Source organism: Micromys minutus, assembly GCF_963924665.1.
Source record: "Micromys minutus genome assembly, chromosome: 24".
NCBI classification, from domain to species: Eukaryota; Metazoa; Chordata; class Mammalia; order Rodentia; family Muridae; genus Micromys; species Micromys minutus.
Window position 1 is genome coordinate 45,401,842 of NC_137959.1, and position 19,920 is coordinate 45,421,761.

The window sequence follows — 19,920 nt, forward strand, 5'->3', positions numbered from 1 at the left end:
GCCATGGGACTTTCGAGGCTAGGTCATTAGATAAGAAATCCAGCTTTCTTAGAAGGCTCCTGTAAACAAACCAACCAGGTGTCACCGTGCAGTGTCCACCTGTGTATGTTCCGGGTAACAATCTGAGATCCAGCCAACAGTGGGCGCTGCTTTCGAGTTTTCCAGGAAGAGTGATGTGGGAGGCTGGGTGGGTTACTCCACAAAGTCATCACCAAGTTTCAGACCCATGGACAAAACAAATTAGGTCACTGTATTATTACTGTGCTTTGGGGTTCCTTCTTACACAGTCGATGGCCAGAGCAGCCATGTTTGTTTAGTGGCGATTTTCATTTGAAAGGTGAGTACGTGAGAAGGGTAGGCCCTTGTCAAGATCAAGCTGGTTACCGCCGGTGTCTGTTTTACCTTTCCATGTTTGATATCGATCTTCTCAAACACGGTGGGGACACCGGCATCTTATGACCACCTATAACCACAGCCCAAGTCACCAGGTTGTACGTGGTCCTGTCTATACTACCCCGGATGAATCTATTTTCTTGCCCTTTTTGTTAAATGGGGTTGTTGTATTTTGTTTTTGTTGTTGTTTGTTTGGTTGGGTTTTGTTATTGTTGTTGTTTTGTTTTTGAGATAGATTTTCTGAAGTGTAGCCCTGGCTGTCCTAGAACTTACTCTGTAGATCAGGCTGGCCTCAAACTCAGAGATCCACCTGCCTCTGCCTCCAGAGTGCTGGGATTAAAGGTGTGTGCCAGCACCATGTGGCTGAAAAGAGTTGTTGCTCCTTTTATTTAAATCAGGATTTCCCAGTAGATAAATGAAGCAAAAGGCAAATCAACTGGAAGCCCCCAGCACACTGTGAATTCATGCTGAATAATTTCTACTGTGCTTCTGCCTGCAGGGTCTCCTGTCATGTCCTCTGGGAACTCCTAACCCTGTGCCTCTCTGTGCTTAAAGTTCACGGACAGCTAGCAGAGTAGCAGGCAGGCTGGACCTTTGTTAAAGTTCACTGTAAATAAGCCACTGTTCGAACACTCAAGGATTCCGTGCTGTTCTTCCAGCTGGTCCTTCTTGTGTGTGGCAGCTGGGGGGGGGGGGGGGGCTGGGTAAGCAAACGCGGGACTCATTACTAGAAGTCTCAGATCCACACTACGGAGCAAGCTTTGTGCTCCTGCTCATCCGATGGCAATGCCTGCATCCATTTATGGGTTGTGGAATCCTCATCCCCAAAGCAGACAGGAAGCCATCACCTGCTTCACCTTCTGGGCATGTCGGCAGAAATACTCTACTACCAAACTGCATACAGAGTCCGCCCCAGTCCTGCTAGGCCACTTTGTTGTTTTGCTTTGTTTTGTTTCCTTTTCTGAGACGGGGTCTTAGTATATAGCTCTGGATGATGTAGGTTCACTTTGTAGCCCAGGCTAGCTTCCCACCCATGCAGTGCTGTGGTCGCAGGCATAAGGTAACGCCCTCAGCACTTTTTCTTTCTGGAAGCCCAGCTTTGCACGGTTAGTCTCATCAGAGCATTATGTGGAAGGAATTTTCACAAGCAGGGCAAAATGGATGAGCCGCAGGAGCGGGCTCTTAGCTCACATTTGAATCCAGTTAAGGAACTGAGCTTGGGAGGCAGATTAATTATTCAGGCATTCTCTTCATCCATTCCTCCCTGAGCGCCCGCCATGTAGACTCTGGAGAACTGGAGGAATCGCGGTCGCCTCTTCTGTAGCTCAAGTTGTAGTGGGAGCGAGAGACCAGCTATGCACTGAGGGCAACCATAGCTCTTCTGGCGCGTTGTTAGGGACGCACTCCCGGTTGCTCAGGTCCCTTAGGGCAGGCGGAGGGGAGGGAAAAGAGACTGGATGATAGTCTCGCGAGGATTTGAGAACCAGCGCGGGATCTAGCCGGAGTTGCCAGGAGACAACGCAGCCTCCTCTGACCAGCGGCCATCCGGCATCCTGGGGTAGTGGAGGTGCTGGGCTCCTGGCACCATGGTGAGTCGGGCCGGTGCTCTGGGTGTCCAGTGCACGGAGAAGCTGGGGGACTCTCGGCAGAAATGCGGATAGGGTCGGGTCCCGGGGATGGGAAGCCTGGGGCGAGCGGCCTGCAGTTTGGGGTTTACGAGAATGGAGAACTGGGCGCTTCCGTGAGGCCCGGTTGGGGAGGCCAGGATGCCGGGGCCTGTATACACTTGAACTAAGGTTTGGCTCTTCGGTTCTCTGGGATGGTCGTCGAAGTTGTCAGACTGAGAGCCTGGTGTGCGAGGCATGCAGAAGTCAGAAGCTGAGTTCATCAGATCCTTGACCAGTTCATATGGGCTCAGGAGAAACCCTAAGAACTCTTGTCTCTGAGGTGGAAAACCTAGCGCGTACCACGTGGCTGGAGGTCTCCCTCTACCAAGGCCTGAGTGTCATGGAGTGACCGGGGTACACGCCTTAGGTTACCTCAGGCTCCCTGAGAGGAACAAGGCAGAAACTCCCCTGCCCCCTTTATTTTCCTCACATAATGTCCCGCCCCCAGGATATAGATGTCAGTGATGCAGTCTCTTGGCAGATGTGCCAGGGCATTGGGTCATTAGCTGGTAGGGTGGCATCTCCCTGTGGGAGCTCCTGCCTGGAAACATGGCCATTGTTAACTGCTGTTGAATCTTCTTCCTTCCAAGCTTCTATGGCCTTATCAAAGCTGCTAAAATAAAGCAGGACTTGTGAGCAGTTACTGCTGGTAACCTCGACAGACATAGAGTGTGTTTGCACACTCCTGACCAAAATATTCGGGAAGCCGCGGATTCGGTCATTGCTATGAGCTCACTCCAAAAGGCTGGCCCTCGGTGCTCACTGGCGACCTCCCGTGTGTCTGTTGTGGTTATGAAGCGTGGCAGCCGACGTGCCTCAGGGGGCGTGTATTCCTCCTTTTTAGTGCAGATAAGATTTTCCTTTAGGTTCCCACACTACCCCTCAAATGCTTCTTAATTTGAGCATTCTCTCCCCTTGTTTCTTCTCTGAACACCCTCTCTCCCCCAAAGAAGTTTTTCATCCAAAAAAAGTTTTTAACTGTAACAAATAAATCCTTGTCCTATATCCAGGAGTGAATGGGTTTGAAGTGTTTTCTTTCTCCTTCTGAAAAGAGGAAGGTTCTCCCCCTTTGTGCTTCTCCAAATTTGTTAATGAGCTCGAACTCCCCCGACACCCTGGGCTGTTAGTGAGGGTGTCAGTATAGTGACAACCCCTAGGTGGATGTTCGGTGGATGTTCCAGTCAGCGGTGTGTGAACAGTAGAGGTCAAGACTGTAAACAGCTGCTCCTCCCCCATGTGCCCATGTAAGTAGAGTCAGTCACGGAGGGACACCCTGAGGGAGAGCTGACCTGAACTCACTCGGTCCTCTCTTCTTCACACAAAGGCACCCAAAAAGAAAGGGAAGAAGGGGAAAGCCAAAGGGAATGCAATTGTTGATGGTGTCGCACCAGAGGACATGACCAAGGACCAGGTGAGCAGAGCCCATGGAGCCCGGTCCCAGGGTGGGGTGGGCACCTCTACAGCGGGGACTCTATCTCCTCTCAGTCTGAGCCTGTCCTGTGTCCTCGAACCACCTCCACATGGCACGACATAGTTTTATGTGCAATATAACCATGTGGGGAAACTTGATAGTAGGAACTTGGAAGGCATCCCCCACCCCTGGGAAATAATAGCTATTTTTATACTCCCTGCATTTTATTTCATTATCTTTTTATATACCCAGTGGTCACAGAGCTGACATGTATGTGGTATTACATAATGTCATTGTTGGCCAGTACACATATCAAAAGGGAAGATTTTAGCCAAGTGTGGTGGTGCATGCCTTGGGACGCACAGGCAGGTACGTCTCTGAGAGAGACCTCAAGGCCAGTCCGATCTATACAGTGAGTTCACGGTCAGCCAAAGCTACATAGAAAGGTACTATTTAAAAAAAAAAAAAAAAAGGAAAAGGAAAAGTTTGTAGAGGAACTGATTTACTTAAAATTACATTGTCTCAGTCTGATTAATTTAGCCACTGTTTTCAAAATTAGTGTTATGCCTTCCATTTATATATTGGACTTGTGTGAGTTGGTTCTTTCCTTCCACTGTGTAGGGGCTGGGATTGAACTTAGGTTTTCAGGCTTGGCAGCAGACCCCTTTACCTGCTGAACCATTGTGATGGCCCCTTGCTGTTTTATTTTTGACAAAACTTCCAATAAGGAGTAGCCCTGTTGGGACTGCCTCTGTTTAATCGCTAAGCTTGGAAGGAGGTTTTCTACTCTTTATTTTTTTAAGAACATTGCCGCATCACTGAGCAGACCCCTGGTTCTTGAGTGAGAGTAAGTTATATCTTTATTATATTTTTTGGTCGTGTTGTGGATTGAACTCGAGGAAATATCCTCATACAAATTATCTTAAGCCACTTACACATACTGATGTGAAAGGCTAGAGAATATAATCACAGAACTTACAAGGCTCTTACAAAACTACACCACATGCCAACATGGCATATCTCCCCGAGTCTGTGATGACGGTTGCTGTGGTAGCTTGAATATGCCTGGCCCATGGGAAGTGGCACTGTTAGGAGGTGTGGCCTTGTCAGAGGAAGTGTGCCACTGTGGGTGTGGCCCATGGGAAGTGGCAGTGTTAGGAGGTGTGGCCTTGTCAGAGGAAGTGTGCCACTGTGGGTGTGGCCCATGGGAAGTGGCAGTGTTAGGAGGTGTGGCCTTGTCAGAGGAAGTGTGCCACTGTGGGTGTGGCCCATGGGAAGTGACACTGTTAGGAGGTGTGGCCTTGTCAGGAAGTGTGCTACTGTGGGTGTGGCCCATGGGAAGTGGCAGTATTAAAAGGCGTGGCCTTGTCAGAGGAAGTGTGCCACTTTGGGCGTGGGCTTTGAGGTTCTATGCTGGAGCTCCACCCAGTGCAGATGAGTCAGCCCCTTTCTGGTTGCCTTTGGATCAAGTTTAGAACTCGAAGCTCCTCCAAGAGCGTGTCTGCCTGCACACTGCCATGTTCCTACCCTGGTGACAATGGACTGAACCTCTGAAACTGTAAGCCAGCCTCAATTAAAGAGTTGCCTTGGTCATGGTGTCTCTTCACAGCAGTAAAACCCTGACTAAGACTGCTGGCTTTTCGAGGTTTGAACATGGGACTGGAGGGTCACACACAGTTGTGTTAAACGCACTGTTGTAATGGCTGAGGTAACATGAAGGGAGTTAGAAGACTGACACAGGCTGAAACTGGAGTTAGGTCTGAATATCGTTTAGCTAAACGCTAAAAGCAAAATCTCTCTACTTTAACGCCCAGGCCTGACCAGTTGGTGCCTGACTCCTGGTGATCTCTTCTGACGACATTCAGAGCCTAACTCCTAGTGACCTGTAGCATTGTGACTGTACCATGCTGGCCAGTCTCATGAGAATCAGTTTGTGCTGTAAATTTTCTACATGCAAGACTTGCCCTACTTTCCCCTTTAGCCTATTTGCAGGTTTATAATTGGCTCTGGACCAGAGTGTGTTGAGTGCAAACATACAGGCAAAACACGCATGCACACATGTGCGCACACACATAAAATAAAAATAAATCTGTAAAAACATTTTGCTTGTATGTCTGTGCATCATGTATGTACTTGGCCTGTGGAGGACATCAGATCCAGTGGTCGTGAGCCACTGTAGCCCCAGTACCCTGTGTGTTCAGTGCCTGAGGAGACCAGAAGGTGGCTTCAGGTCCTCTGGAACTGGATTGCAGATGGTTGTTAGCCACCATTTGGATCCTGGGAACTGGATCTTGTTCCCCTGCAAGAGCAACAAATGCTTCTGACCACTGAGCCATCTATCTTTTTTGAGACAAGGTTTCTCTGTGTAGTCCTGGCCATCCTGAAACTGACCCAGTAGACCAGGCTGACTGTTCTGTTTTGAGTACAGGAAAACCACTAGCAGTTTAAGCAGAGATGTATCAGGGATCCAGTTTGTGTTTTGACCAGGACGGATGGAGGATAGAGTGAACTTGAGGCTCCCCTGACATGCTGTTTCTGTCCCAGCTTATTTCATGCATCCGGAGACTGAACCTTAGTCTCAGTCCTAAGAACGAAGTCTGATACCATATGAGCCAAACACAGCAATTCTGTTTGTAGCTATTGGAGTGACACTGAAGAGACTTATCAGTTTGCATGACCTGTATGAAACACTAGCCAGACTCTGGCGTGCATGTTCCCTCACAGGCCCCCAGCACCCTTCCTCAGAGCTGCCTGGCGTCCCTGTGTAGGTGGAGTGTCTCCCTCCTGTCTCTGAGACAAGGTTGCTCTGTGCAGCCCTGGCTGTCCTGGAGCTCGCCTTGGAGAATATGCTGGCCTTGAACTCACAGAACTGTCTGCCTGCCTCTACTTCCTGACTGCACCACCGCTGCCCGGTGAAATGCAGTCTTGAGGGAGAGGATCCTGTAACTGTCCTGTGGCCGAGCCTAAAGATAACTAATTCTCAAGGGAAGCCACGCTCAGGAAAGCTGGAGGCCTGCCCTACTTTCCCCTTTAGCCTATTTGCAGGTTTATAATTGGCTCTGGACCAGAATGTGTTGAGTGCAAAGAGCCTGATGGTTTTGTGTAATTTTTGTGGCAACATGTACTTCTGTGTAATTTTCAGTCTTAACAGTTGAGTTGATATGTTCCAACTTTCAACCATTGTGCTATTTAAAGTAGCTGTAAATCATCGTGTTTCTTTTGAGAAATTTCTTAAAAGAATCCCATATTTGCTAAACAGATATACTTGTTTTATAATTTCTGGTCAGATTTAAGAGACTTTTGCTGTTCACTGTCCCTGTCCTGGGGCCTTCCTGCCTTGTATTTTAACTTCAGTAAGATGGCCCCTCCCCTTCTTCCTCTGCCTCTCTTGGGCCCCACCCGTGGTGGGCAGGCTCCTGCAGCAGGCCTCACTGGTGCCCTGTGCCTGGTCAGGTGGACGAACATGTCGCCCGCATCCGGGAGGAGCTGGACCGGGAGCGAGAGGAGCGCAACTACTTCCAGCTGGAGCGCGACAAGATTCACACCTTCTGGGAGATCACACGGAGGCAGCTGGAGGAGAAGAAGGCTGAGCTGCGAAACAAAGACCGGGAGATGGAGGAGGCCGAGGAGAGGCACCAGGTGGAGATCAAGGTGAGTGGAGTCCGTCTGTCTGTACCCACGGGAGAAACGGGTCTGGGTGGGGGTGTTTCCTGCTCTTCTGTGGGAACATACTCCTTCGCACTATGAGGCGATTTTTCTGAGTCCAAGAGAGGTTGCAAAGGTGATTTGGCTGTGCCATTTGTCACCCCATTGGTCACCAGCATCAAATCGCTGAGTTGGCCAGGTGGGGATTGGCAGTGTCCTACCTGAAGCCGGTGCTCTGCTAAGGAGGACCACTTGCCCTGATGACAGAGGACTGTCATGAGGTCTTGGTGCCAGTGTGCCAAGGACAACTATGAGTTCAGCCAAACAAAATGGCAACCGTACTTAAAACAGCAGGGCATTATCCTGTTACCCCAGCATGTGGGAGTTGGATGCAAGAGGGTGTGGAGTTTAAGGCCAACTTCAGTGTATACAGAGTTTTAGACCAGCCTGGGCTACCGGAGACCCTGTCTCAAAATAAAAACCAAAGTTTTAATTTTTCTTTTTATTTAAACTGATGACCTGTCACAGTATCAACTGTGTTCCCGTTAGACCCATCCAGCAGCCTCTGAAGGGGACAAGGGGAAGCAGCTTCATCCTTCTGGGCTAGGAGAGGCCCCCAGGTCCCAAGCATCAGTGGGAGCCTCTGTGACGGGCAGGAGCAGCAGACAGTTCCCGTAGCTCCGGGAGCTGGGCGCACACCGGTGCTGCAGGTGAGCGTGCTGTGCTCTGCCACTCTGTAGGTGTACAAGCAGAAGGTGAAGCACCTGCTGTACGAGCACCAGAACAACCTGGCAGAGGTGAAGGCCGAGGGCACCGTGGTCATGAAGCTGGCGCAGAAGGAGCACCGCACCCAGGAGAGTGCTCTGCGCAAGGACATGCGGGTGCTGAAAGTGGAGCTCAAGGAGCAGGAGCTGGCTAACGAGGTGGTGATAAAGAACCTGCGCCTGGTAGGTACATGCTGTGGTTTGACGGCTGTGGGAACGGGAACTTAGCCATCTGAACTGGCTCCTTAACAACCGGGAACTTAACGATTTGGGGGGGTGGGGAATGATCAGTTGTTTTTTAACAAATAAATTAGCAAAACTTAATTCAGATTTGTAGTGTGTAGGGGCAGGAGAGATGGCTCAGCAGTTAAGAGCAGTGACTCCTCTTCTGGAGGACCTGGGTTCAAGTCCCAGCACCCACATGGCAGCTTGTATGCATCCATTACTCCACTTCCAGGAAACCCAGCGGCCTCTGTGAGCACCAGAGACAGGTGTAATGCACAGACACACCTGCCTGCAAAACACCCAAAATATGAACACAAGTGACATAAACCTTGAGTTGGAGAGAAGGCTCAGTGATCAGATGACTCAGATGAACTCAGTACTCAGTTAAAATTGTTTGCTTTTATAGAAGACCCAAGCTCGGTTCCCATCGCCCACATGGTGGGTTCTAAGGAGTCTGATGCCCTTTCTGGGCTCTCGTATGTGCCAGGTGTGCAGATGGCACACAGATGTATATATATTACTGAATATATATAGATATGTATATACATGTATATGTATATATATGTGTGTGTGTGTATACAGTAATATACACGTCAAATAAAATAATTGAAAAACTAAAAAACCTTACAAAAATTTTACCATGGTTGCTTATTTAAGTAATGTCTAGGATGGACGTGGTGGGCACACCTTTAATCTTCGCACTGGGGAGGCAGCCGCAGGCGGGCTCTGGGGTTCAAGGCTAGCCCAGTCTGTGGAGTGAGTTCCAGGGCAGACCAATTTATGCAGGGGAACCTTGTCTCAAAGAAGCCAACATAATAATAGTTATCGTCATTGTTTCTGAACACTGCTGTGCGAAACAGTGAGGGGCTGGCGGCTCTGTGAGGCTTCAGGAGGGAACCTGCTGTCTCATGTAGACGTGGCCACTGTTCTCTTGCTTCGGGAAGGTTGGATGAGGAAACGAACCCAGGAACAGCCTTGTCTGCTACTGTCCCTCGTGTTGAGAGGTGGCTTTGCCGAGGGAAGTGAGTTGTGTACAAAGTTGAAAGCTGTGAGAGCCGTGTTGTTCTGGGCTTGCTTTACAGTGAAGTGAGAATCCGGAAAGCAGCAGCAAGGGTTTCTAAGCTGAACTTTCCCACGGGTGAGGAGTAGGCTCAGCCTAAGGAGGGTAGGCCTGTCTGTCTGTCTGTTGAGTAACACCCCCTCTCATTTGTGCAGAAACAGGCTGAGGAGATCACCAAGATGCGAAATGACTTTGAAAGGCAAGTTCGAGGTCAGTTTCACAGACACACTCGGTGTAGGATGGTGTCAGGGCACACTCCCATTGCTGCTGGGTAGGTAAACTGAGGCATTTAAAGCATATGTGTGCACACACACGCACACACACACGAGCAGGGAGGAGATAGACTATTTCAGAATCACAGAAAAACTCATGGCTGTGTGGGTTTGGGGAGCTGCAGTTAACAGCGTGTGGCACTTTCTTCAGTCTCCTTAGCTCCTGGACTGAAAAGCCTTCACTGGTTCACTGACTGGGGCCTCTAGTGTGTGGCTGTAGGGTCACATAGGCCATGGGTAGTGTGCCCTGGGATTAGTGTGGGACACCCACTGTGAACACTGGTTGTTACAGGCAGAGGACAGATGACAGTGACCCCATGGGCATTCTTGGGCACTGCGTGTAAGTTCCATCTTGTCTTATGGCTTGAGGTCACCTGTTCGTCTAAGCTGCCGTATGTGCTGCTGCCTTTCAGAAATTGAGGCCAAATATGATAAAAAGATGAAGATGCTTAGAGACGAGCTTGACCTGCGGAGAAAGACTGAGATCCATGAGGTGGAGGAGAGGAAGAACGGCCAGATCAATACACTGATGCAGCGTCACGAGGAGGCCTTCACAGACATCAAGAATTACTACAATGACATCACTCTTAACAACTTGGCCCTAATCAATTCCCTCAAGGTACTGATGTGGTCTGTAACACCTGCTCAGGGACCACAGGATGCAGACGCCATCTTTGTCCCATCAGATCATGCACTCCTTACTATAATAATATTGGTCAGTGTCCGTCCGTTACTCTCACATAAAGTTCCTAAGTAACGTAAGCTACCCACAGTTTAGCGGGAAGTCATCCGGATGTCTTCCTAACTGCTGTGGTGGGAAGGAGTAACTTGAGAGGTGTTCTGACCTGCAGGCAGGGCTAAGAGAGGCAGTTTGTGCTGACTGAAGTGTGGCTGCAGTCGGCAGTTGGCGCTGTGCTTACAGGATGTGGTGATGGTGTGCCGGTAGGATGGGGCTCCTCCCAGCATCACTGCTTGGAAACTTGGGACACAAACTGGCACTGGCAGGATTCCCACAGAGTCACCCTTGGTCTAGACAGACCCAGTCCCTCAGTCTGCATGCAGGTTATAGTCTCACAGAATTCAGAATAGATCAAGACTGCAGAAATGTTGCCTATTTGTAGAATAAGGCTTGGTCCTCAGCTTGCATGTAGTCCTGGTTGTCCTTTGCCTCCCGAGGACTGAGGTTAAAGGTGTGTGCCATCATGCCTGCCTCAGCTCTGTTTTTAATTGAGGGCAGTCATAGCTGGTTATGGTGGCACAAACCTATAATCCTCGTGCTTATGAGGCAGAGGCAGGAGAGCAAGTTCAAAACCAGTCTAGGCTGGTTAGGGAGCCTTTGAAAAGATATAAAAGAAAAGAAAAGAAAAGAAAAAGCAAAACAACCAAAAAGTGTCAGCGAGATGGCTCATGCTTGCTGGGCAGACGCTCGCTGGGCGGATGTGCTCACCACACAAGCTTGGTAACCTGAGCCCTCGAACCTGTGGTGGAAGAGAACCAGCTGCTGACCATCCTCTGACCTCTGCATGTGTGCTGTGGCATGCACTCCCACACATGTCACATACTAATAATCCGAGTGTCCCGAGGTGAAGCCCTGTCTGTGTCACAGGAGCAGATGGAGGACATGCGGAAGAAGGAGGAGCACATGGAGAAGGAGATGGCAGAGGTGTCTCTGCAGAACAGGCGTCTGGCCGACCCGCTGCAGAAAGCCAAGGATGAGATGAACGAGATGCAGAAGAGACTGGGGAACCACGAGAGGGACAAGCAGATCCTGGTCGTGAGTGTCCTGCTGAGTTCTTTTCTCTCTGAACCCTTCTCTCCCTGCTGGGCGCAGGAGGGAAGGCACATGAGGGGATGTTGAGGCCCCATGTGAGCAGGACTCGCCCTTAGTGCAAGAGAGGGAGGCGTGGTGATGTAGGGCCCTCTCTTGCCTGGATTCCTCTGGAGCTATAAGCAAGCAGGCGCTGCTGTAGCCTGGACCCTCGTTTTCCACACATTCCGCTCATAGCTCGGTGGGGCCCAGCTGCCATTTGGTCTGACTTTTCCTGGCCTTGCTGTCTCCAGGAGTCTGTGGTATGTGAGTGTCTGTGAATCCTAAGTATTTAATGTCCCCTCCCCTGCTCTCTGCAGTGCACAAAGGCACGTCTGAAGGTCACTGAGAGGGAGCTGAAGGACCTGCAGTGGGAACATGAGGTGCTGGAACAGAGGTTCATCAAGGTGAGCAGGTGGCACCATGGTGGGCTCTGCATCCGGGAGGCCACGCCCACCTGGGCCTACTCTGCCCTTTTGGAAATAGGGTCTCACCAGCCCGGTCACAGGCCTTATGCCACTGGGAGCCAGCTTCTCCCTGCTCTGGCTTCCTGGGTAGCTGGAGTTACAGTTCTGTGCACAAAATCCTGGTTTTTGAGACAGTTTTTGGTGATTTCTCTGTTTGTAACCCTGGCTGTTTTAGAACTCACTCTGTAGACAAGGCTGGCCTTGAACTCAGATCTGCCCACTTCTGCCTCCCAAGTGCTGGGCTTAAAGGTATGTACCAGCTGACATGCATATAAATTTTATGAAGGAACAACCTGTGGTGTGTTCTGTAGAGGCCTAGGCTGCAGTGCCAGCCTGGGCTACATGAAGGACTGTCTCTAAATAGACAAACAAACAATGCCATACTTTGATAAAGAAACAAAAACAAAACTCCCTTTAACATGAATTTCTAGCAGCCACTAGTCTAAACATTTGGTGTGACTCTTTGCTGTTTTCTACACGTGTGAAAGCAATCTTACTGTTAGGGGTACTACATGATCTTATACTTCTGCTTGTCACGCAATGGTGTACCCTGGAACAGCGCACCCATGGCTTCACAACCTTTCCAGCTACAGAATCCTTCCAATCTCTTAACTCCTGTGTTTAATGGATGTGTATAGTTTCGGTTCCTTGGGCCCCTAGAATTGGGTGAAAAGGCCCATCTCTGCTTCCCCTCTACAAATGCTGACCTCAGAAACACAAGGATAAGGAAGATGGCCCTGTTGACCAGTAGGGTGTATTGGTGACCCCCACCCATTGGCTTGGCCCTTAGATTGTCCTATCCATTCAGTGGCAGAACTCAACGTGTCCTATCTTCTAAGATGCTCAGTGCCTTTGGAAGTAAATCTAGATCTGACCTGGATGGTCTGTTTCAAAGGAGCCTGTTCTGGGGAAGACAAGGACAACTCCATTCGTGGTCTGTGCTGGTAAATCCTCAGATCAGTGTGCTGCCCAAAGCCCTGGGTCCTGGGGTACAGGGTTGGCCTTGCCAGATATTTGAAACTGCCAAGGCAGGAAGGGGAAGCGTGTGAGTCTCAGCCGCTCACAGGAATTCTCATAAATGTTAAGTGTGCCGTGCCTGGAGCCTTGGTCTTGTACAGCACATGTTGACAGGTGGAACTGTAGGAGAGCAAGGTGTCTTCGTGTTTGATAGGCACTTGCTTCAAGCTTGATCCTGACCTCATATAGGGTGATTGGCGATCAGGTGTCCCCTCTGAGCCCAGGGCCCTAACTTGGGCAAGGCTGGCCCTGACCTACCTCCTGTGGAGTGGTTTTCAGAGTGGATCTCCATCTGGCCCTTTTTTTCTGAAAAGAGCAGGCGGGTGTGTTGGGTAGTTTTTGTCCACTTGACACAGGCTAGAGTCTTCTGAGAGGGGCAGCCTCAATTGAGAAAATGCCTCCACACAGTCAGGCTATAGATAGGCCTGTGGGGCATTTTCTTAGTGATGGATGAGGGAGGGCCCAAACCATTGTGGGCAAGGATACCCCAGGGCTGGTGGTCCTGGGTTCTATAAGAAAGCAGGCTGAGCAAGCCATAAGGAACAAGTCAGTAAGCAGTCTCTCCATGGCCTTTACATCAGCTCCTGCCTCTAGGTTCCGGCCTTGCTTGAGTTCTTACCCTGACTTCTTTCAATGATGAACTACACTGTGGAAGTGTAAGCCAAACGCTTTCCTCTCCAGCTTGCTTTTGGTCATGGTGTTTCATCACAGCAATAGAAACCCTCACCAGTACAAGCAGCAATGTGAATTTCCCCTCTTCCTTCTGCTGTGTGCCGGGCTACACACCTTTCATTGTGTGCACAGAGGGTTGGTGCAGGCAGTGTGGACAACAAATGTCCTCGTGCCATGGTGTGTTAAGAGCGACACACTTAGAGCAGGGTGGGACGTGGCTTCTCCCTAGTGTATCTGCAGGGCGGGCCCTTGTTGCTCACTCTGGGCTTGTCCTCAGGTGCAGCAGGAGCGGGAAGAGCTCTACCGGAAGTTCACTGCAGCCATCCAAGAGGTTCAGCAGAAGACAGGCTTCAAGAACCTGCTGCTGGAGCGTAAGCTGCAGGCTCTGAACGCCGCTGTGGAGAAGAGAGAGGTGCAGTTCAATGAGGTGCTCGCCGCTTCCAACCTGGACCCGACAGCGCTCACCCTTGTGTCCCGCAAACTTGAGGTAGGTGCTGACGGCCTCCTGAGCTCCACTACACCTTCTCGGGTGGCACAGAGACCCCAGTTAAGTCAGGGGCTGCCGTGGTTTGCGCAGGAGAGTGGGGCATGGGCTCCCTGTGCTCTGCAACCGTCCCCTTTTGGTTCTAACCCCCACCCCCTCCCTCTCTCCCTATTTAGTCAGGAATTCACTATGTGGGCCACGCTGGCATCAAATTCAGAGATCCCCCTGCCTCTGCCTTCTGAGTGCTAGCATCAAGGGCATGTGACGCACCCAGCTTTGAGGTCTGTCCCAGGCTGTCCCAATCCCTCGCTAACCCTATCCTTGACCTGAGTCTCTGCTGTTCCAGTGACAGTGGCTTATATGTGTCAAGGCTTAGTCACTGAATGGAGCATAGGTAACTAGGAGGGAGGAAAGCTGATGTGGGAGTCTGTAGGTCCAGGTCTCTGTTACTTGAGATAGGGGTTGGCTCTGCCTCCATGAAGATCTTTGGACAATGAGGACAGTTGGGCCACAGGGGCCCTAGAACCTAACGTAGCCCTTGCTGCTTTCCTGGGACCAGGGAGTAACATCTGAACAGAGCTAAGAGCATCACTCATTCCTGAGACAGTGCTGTAGTCCAGGTGGGGACAGGGATGAACAAGTGGACTGCCATGCACCAAGGATAGCTGGGGACAGAAGGTTCTCTGTTCCCTAAAACTGTCAGAACCCCAGCTTACCTGCTGCCTGCTCTGTAAGCTTGTAGCAATGGCCAGGCCTCTCTGCTCCCTCTACCTTGCTTGGGGCATGGGGGACACAGGAGCAAGCGGCACAGGTTGAGGGGGTCTGACTGACATGAATACCAGCTAGCCAGTGTGACTGAGCTTTCCAGACACAGAGTGTGAGGTGGTTGGTCCCCAGTAGCTCTGGCTATCTTTCCTACGTCCCTTGGACACAGCTGTGGTGGTCTGGCGTCAGATTCACTGATGCTTCTAGGATGTGAACAGCTGAAGCCCCAGCCGACCAGCAAGGGGGCCAGTTCGCTCCAAAGCAGATCCTTCACGGCAAGAGATGCACGGCTCCTCTGGAGCACAAAGGCAGACATGCAGCGGCTGGCCTGCGGGTAGGTTTTATTCTGAGATTCGTAGAGTGTCCAGGCTAGCCGAACTTAAATGCTAGTTGTTCACCACAGACTTGAGCTTTGTGTACAGTCTGATTACCTCACTGCCCGTCTATCAGCGTTAGGCAATGCAGGCAGCTCCTTGCTGGGCCTCCCTAGGGAGCACAGCGTTGGGGTTGCAGACGGAAGGTGATTTCAAAGTCCTGACAGGTGCACTAAGGTGTTTAATAGCAGTAGGAATTGTAAGGTGTAGAAGCTTCAGAAAAAGCCCATTCTACCTCAGGTGGGACACGAGTGGTAGAGAAACTGGTTCAGCTAGTGAAGGGGCAGAAACGCCAGTTGTCAGGAGGCTGATGGAGAGGAATTGTACCTGACTCAGGGCCCAGGGTAACATCTGTGTTCACTCAGCAGTGCTGTGGGGTCGCCACCTGAGGAGACTCCTCAGCCATGGATTTACGCCAAGAAAGTCTTTATTAGCTGGCTGGTGACTACATTGGTTTTGGGATCCCAGTGTAGCACTGAGCCTTTCTCAGGATGAGCTTTTAAGCACAAAAAGCCATGTTTTGTGCTGATGTACTTCAGTTAACAGGAACAGAACCACAAAAGCCAAAAAGCAAGGTGTTTTGAGACTTTGCCGGAACTGTGGGCCTTGGCGGGTTAGGCCTGTGCTGTCATGGTGGCTGCTATCTGCGTGTCTGCAGCCGGAGTTGGCACATCCATCATGGAGTCGGTTGTGCTGAGGTCTGAGCTGTTTCAGTGTTAGGCCCTGGCCAGTGGGTGGTGGTTCAGGTGACGTGGTTACTTGGTAGGGTCAGTTGTCAGGTCTTAGGTGGCACCATTATCCGAGAGACAATGATGTACTTGGCAGCAGGGGGGCCTGAGGCTGATTACTCATTACTGAGCCCCGTGTCAGGATGCGGCTGGTCCAGGGGAACAGGCATGTGTGGAGGGGGGTCTGTCACTGTGCTACTCAAGTGCCTTTGCTGTGGAGTGCCTGAGGCACGGGTGTCATGTAGCTGTTCTGACGGTGGTGGGGGTGGCCGTGAGTTTTGGCTCTTAACTGGGGCTCAGCTCTGTCTCCCCTAGTTACCACAAAAGAAAAGATCTTTCATGGAAGTGACAAAGTGACTGAGTGTTTGCTTTTTGTTTGAGAAAGGGTCCCACTATGTAACCCTGGCTGTTCTGGAACTCACTCTGTAGACCAGGCCGGCCTCCAACTCACAGAGCTCTGTCTGTGCCTCCCGAGTGCTGGGATTAAAGACGTGCGTCATCACCACCCAGTTTACTATCCTCTTTTGTTATTCTTGTGTCCTTTGGAGACATTTCCTTCTGCCAGACATGGGTGAGGGGACCCACACTACTATTCTTTGAGCCTCTCAGACCCTTAGGAAACCCCTAGACTAGTGTCCCCTGTCCACCTCTACTAGAAGACAAATATCAAAGCCAACCTTGTCTCTCCTTAGGATGTTCTAGAATCGAAGAATACCACCATCAAGGACTTACAGTATGAGCTGGCCCGCGTCTGCAAGGTATGGCTAATCCCCATCCACAGAACTCCACCTTCTCCCTCAGGGCTCCTCCCTCAGGGCCTCACCCTGTGACCATTACTGACCAAGGGTCTCTGAGGACTCATTTCTTCTGCATGCTCCATTCAGGAGGTGGGTGTGGTAATCTTCCTGTGCTTTACACTTACAGCCTTGGGGCCTGAGAGCAGCCTTGTGCTTACAGGCCTAACACACTTGGGGCTGTCTCCTACCGAGTTCAAAATCTGTCTCCCCCTCACTCTTCCTTGCTCACCTAGCCCCTCAGGCAGTTGGAAGAGCCTCTCTAGTCTTCCAGATTAATGACCGCTACCTTGAGCAGGAACAGTTTGGGCTCTCACCTTTTCTGATACCTTTGTATCAGAATCTAAAATACCTTCAGTGCTGAACATGTGTATCAGTAGACCCTGGCTGCCACCTGTCCCATGTACCCAGGAGAGGCCTGACTTCTGCATCCAGATGGTCTTAAGGGACTCCTCTTGTCTTAACTTTGCCCACTGTCTTGCCAAGGATCTACCCTCAGCATCCACCCACAAGTCACCCCTTAGTCCTGTGGGGCAGATGTTGCATTCCTGTTCAGGGCCTCATCCAGACATTGATGCCATTGTTTGGTTTTTCACCTTAGAGGAAGGCAGTGTCTGTTACCATGGCCCAGGCTCCGTGCTATACAGTTGCCCTAGCTTCCCAGCCTTCCCTGTCACACCTGTTCCTCAGCTGACATGGTCTGGGGGCCAAGGTCTGAACCTGGGGTGTCTGGTAGCCGAAGCCCACCGTTACTTCCCCTTCTCTGTTTCCAAGCACTGCTTCTCTTCCATGAACCATAGTCAGAATAACCGTTTCTTTTCTGTTATCTGTCTGTTTTCGGGACAGAATTTCTCTGTGTAACCCTGGCTAGCCTTGAACTCAGAGATCTACCTGGTTCTGCCTCCCAAGTGCTAAGATCAAAGGCGTGCACCACCTCCTCCTGAACCTTTTCTGTTTTTCTTTGAGACACAGACCCCACTGTATAGCCCTGGTTATCTTGGAACTCAGAGATCTGTCCATCTCTGCCCCTGGTACTGGGATTAAAGGTGTGTGCTACAGGCCCCATCAGGAAGCCTTTGATGATTTGCTGTGAGGACTTGGTAGCATTTGGATACACTCCAAGCATTCCTCACTCCATTCAGTTAACTCACACATAAGAGCCTAGAGGCAGAGAAGCCCGAGTCCAAGGGCAGTCTGTGCTGCACAGTGAGGCCCTCTCTCAAAGGAGGCGACAAATTCAAGTCTTCCAGCTACCTTATGAGAGTCTCCCCGTCAGACGTGCATTTGCCGTTGTTGAGATCAGTGGCGTTTAACTCTTAGCATCCACATTTGGGGGAGGCCCACAGTGGCCTGTAACTTCTGTGCCAAGGAATCAGACTTTATCTTCTGGTCTTTTGGGCATCTGCACCTATGTGTGCCTTGCCATACATGTGTGTAGTAACAATAAAAAACAATCGGCATACGAGGGATGGCATATGCCTTTAATCCCCCACTCAAGAGACAGAAGCAGCTGGATCGTGGTAAATTCTAGGCCAGCCTGGTGTATATATAGCAAGTTCTAGGCCCTCAGGGCTCTGTAGAGAAATCCAGCATAAAGAGGTGGAAACTCTGATTTTGCAAGGTGTGTGGTGTAATCTTGTAATCCTCCCATATCCCCCACCTCTGACCTGCTCAGCTATATGTGCACTCCCTTTCAAAACCAAAACACACCCACAAAAATTTAAAGAACAGGTAAGACGCTAAGACAAATCAGAGCAGCAAAGCTGAAGCTCTTCTGCCACTGAGCCACAGCTGGGCACAGGGCCGGCCCTGGAGAGACTTTCCTTTGAAGCAGTGAGATTTTTGAGAGACCATTTTGTAGATGCAGCAAGTTCTAGCTAGCCTGGGCTACGTTAGTTGAGCTAGCCTGGGGTAAAGCTACATACTGGGGCCTGTTCCCAGGTAACAATAAAAACCAAACACCAAAAACAATTAACAGAACTCCCTCAAAGGAAGTCACTTGTCTTTGTTGTTCACCAACACCATTTCAGGGGTCCAGTCCAACCCGCGCACGGGCTCACACACATGCTGCCCCTGCGGAGTCAATGGGGAGTGGGAGTGGTCTGTGCTGTTCAAGGGCAGGGGAGAGAGGGAAACCGTTAGGGGGAAATGCTCGGTTCTCGGACCCTGTCCTGTGAGCATGTGAGTTACTGGCTTCACCCCTGTCGTGGCGCTAGTCTTCCTGACATTGCTCTATACTTTCAGGCCCACAATGACCTGCTGCGTACGTACGAGGCGAAGTTACTGGCCTTCGGGATCCCCCTGGACAATGTGGGGTTCAAGCCGTTGGAGACAGCAGTGATTGGACAGACACTGGGACAGGGCCCTGCAGGACTGGTGGGCGCACCTACATAACCATCGTCTGCAGCTTTCACCTTTACAGTTAGTCTCCCCTCTTTGCAAATACTCCCTCTGCGAAAGTTTTTGTTTTGTGGACTTAACCATCAAAAATGAAATGGTTTTACACATTTACTTTGTATGTTCTGTCTTTGTGAAAAATGTTTCTTGAAGGCTTCTCCTAGAGCCATCTTGCCAATCTCTTGCCACTTCCACAGCCCAGGTGGTGCCACAGCCTCCAACCTCTGCAGGCCATGCAGACCCTCTAGCACATGAAAACTTCAAAAGGTCCTCTCCCTAACTGCAGCACAGACCCAGACGGAGAGAGTCAGAATGACCAGCATTGCCTGACTCACGCTGGACAAGATCTCACCTTGTTTCTCATCAAGAGTTCCACCACATGACAGCAACATGACCTTCCAGACTCTGGAAACTGAACTGTAATCAGAAGGTCTGTGAGCACCACACATGACAAGCATCTAAAAGGAGACCAACTAAACTAGACCATTGCAAGAGAATGAACAAAACTGACCCAACAGGGACACAAACACAAACACACACATACATACACACATACACACACACAAGCACACACACACACACACACACACACACACAAAGCACATTGGAAGCTGGCAGGAGAGGCAACACTAACACAGGTGCTCAGACACCCTCACACAGACATTGGAACGTTAACACACAAACAGGATCGAGCATACACACACACACCCAACAGGGCAGGCACCCAGGCAGCAGGGCCCAGGAAGGAAGATGCGCAGGCACGCACACAGGCACAAACCCACCCTTGCACTCCCACACACAGACACAGAAGAGACAGGCGCGGCGGTGGGTCAGGATGTGCTGTGCTTGGTGTTCGAGGCCAGCCTGGGCTTGGTGCAAGTGGAGACAGGCTCTCCCATCCCCTTGCTAGGCACCAGGGTGGTGCCCACGCTGGTGCGCCCCGCCTGAGGGCTCCGGGAGCCACCTGCGGCGACACAC

General features: G+C 50.7%; 1 protein-coding gene across 2 annotated transcripts; it reads left to right on the forward strand.

Moving 5' to 3' along the window:
• Nucleotides 1–1,906: 1,906 nt before the first annotated feature.
• DRC4 (dynein regulatory complex subunit 4) lies at nucleotides 1,907–19,021 on the forward strand. 2 transcript variants are annotated; one of them, XM_080937230.1, is made up of 11 exons: nucleotides 1,907–1,982; nucleotides 3,385–3,471; nucleotides 6,925–7,122; nucleotides 7,857–8,063; nucleotides 9,321–9,375; nucleotides 9,851–10,056; nucleotides 11,044–11,211; nucleotides 11,565–11,651; nucleotides 13,678–13,887; nucleotides 16,444–16,509; nucleotides 18,790–19,021. In XM_080937230.1, exons 1-11 carry the CDS (start codon nucleotides 1,980–1,982, stop codon nucleotides 18,937–18,939), a joined length of 1,437 nt encoding a protein of 478 aa, XP_080793356.1. In that variant the 5' UTR covers nucleotides 1,907–1,979; the 3' UTR covers nucleotides 18,940–19,021. The 2 variants fall into 2 exon arrangements, with proteins under 2 accessions (XP_080793356.1, XP_080793357.1); XM_080937231.1 differs by lacking the exons at nucleotides 1,907–1,982; nucleotides 3,385–3,471; nucleotides 6,925–7,122 and having other exon boundaries at nucleotides 7,931–8,063; nucleotides 9,321–9,436.
• Nucleotides 19,022–19,920: the final 899 nt, after the last annotated feature.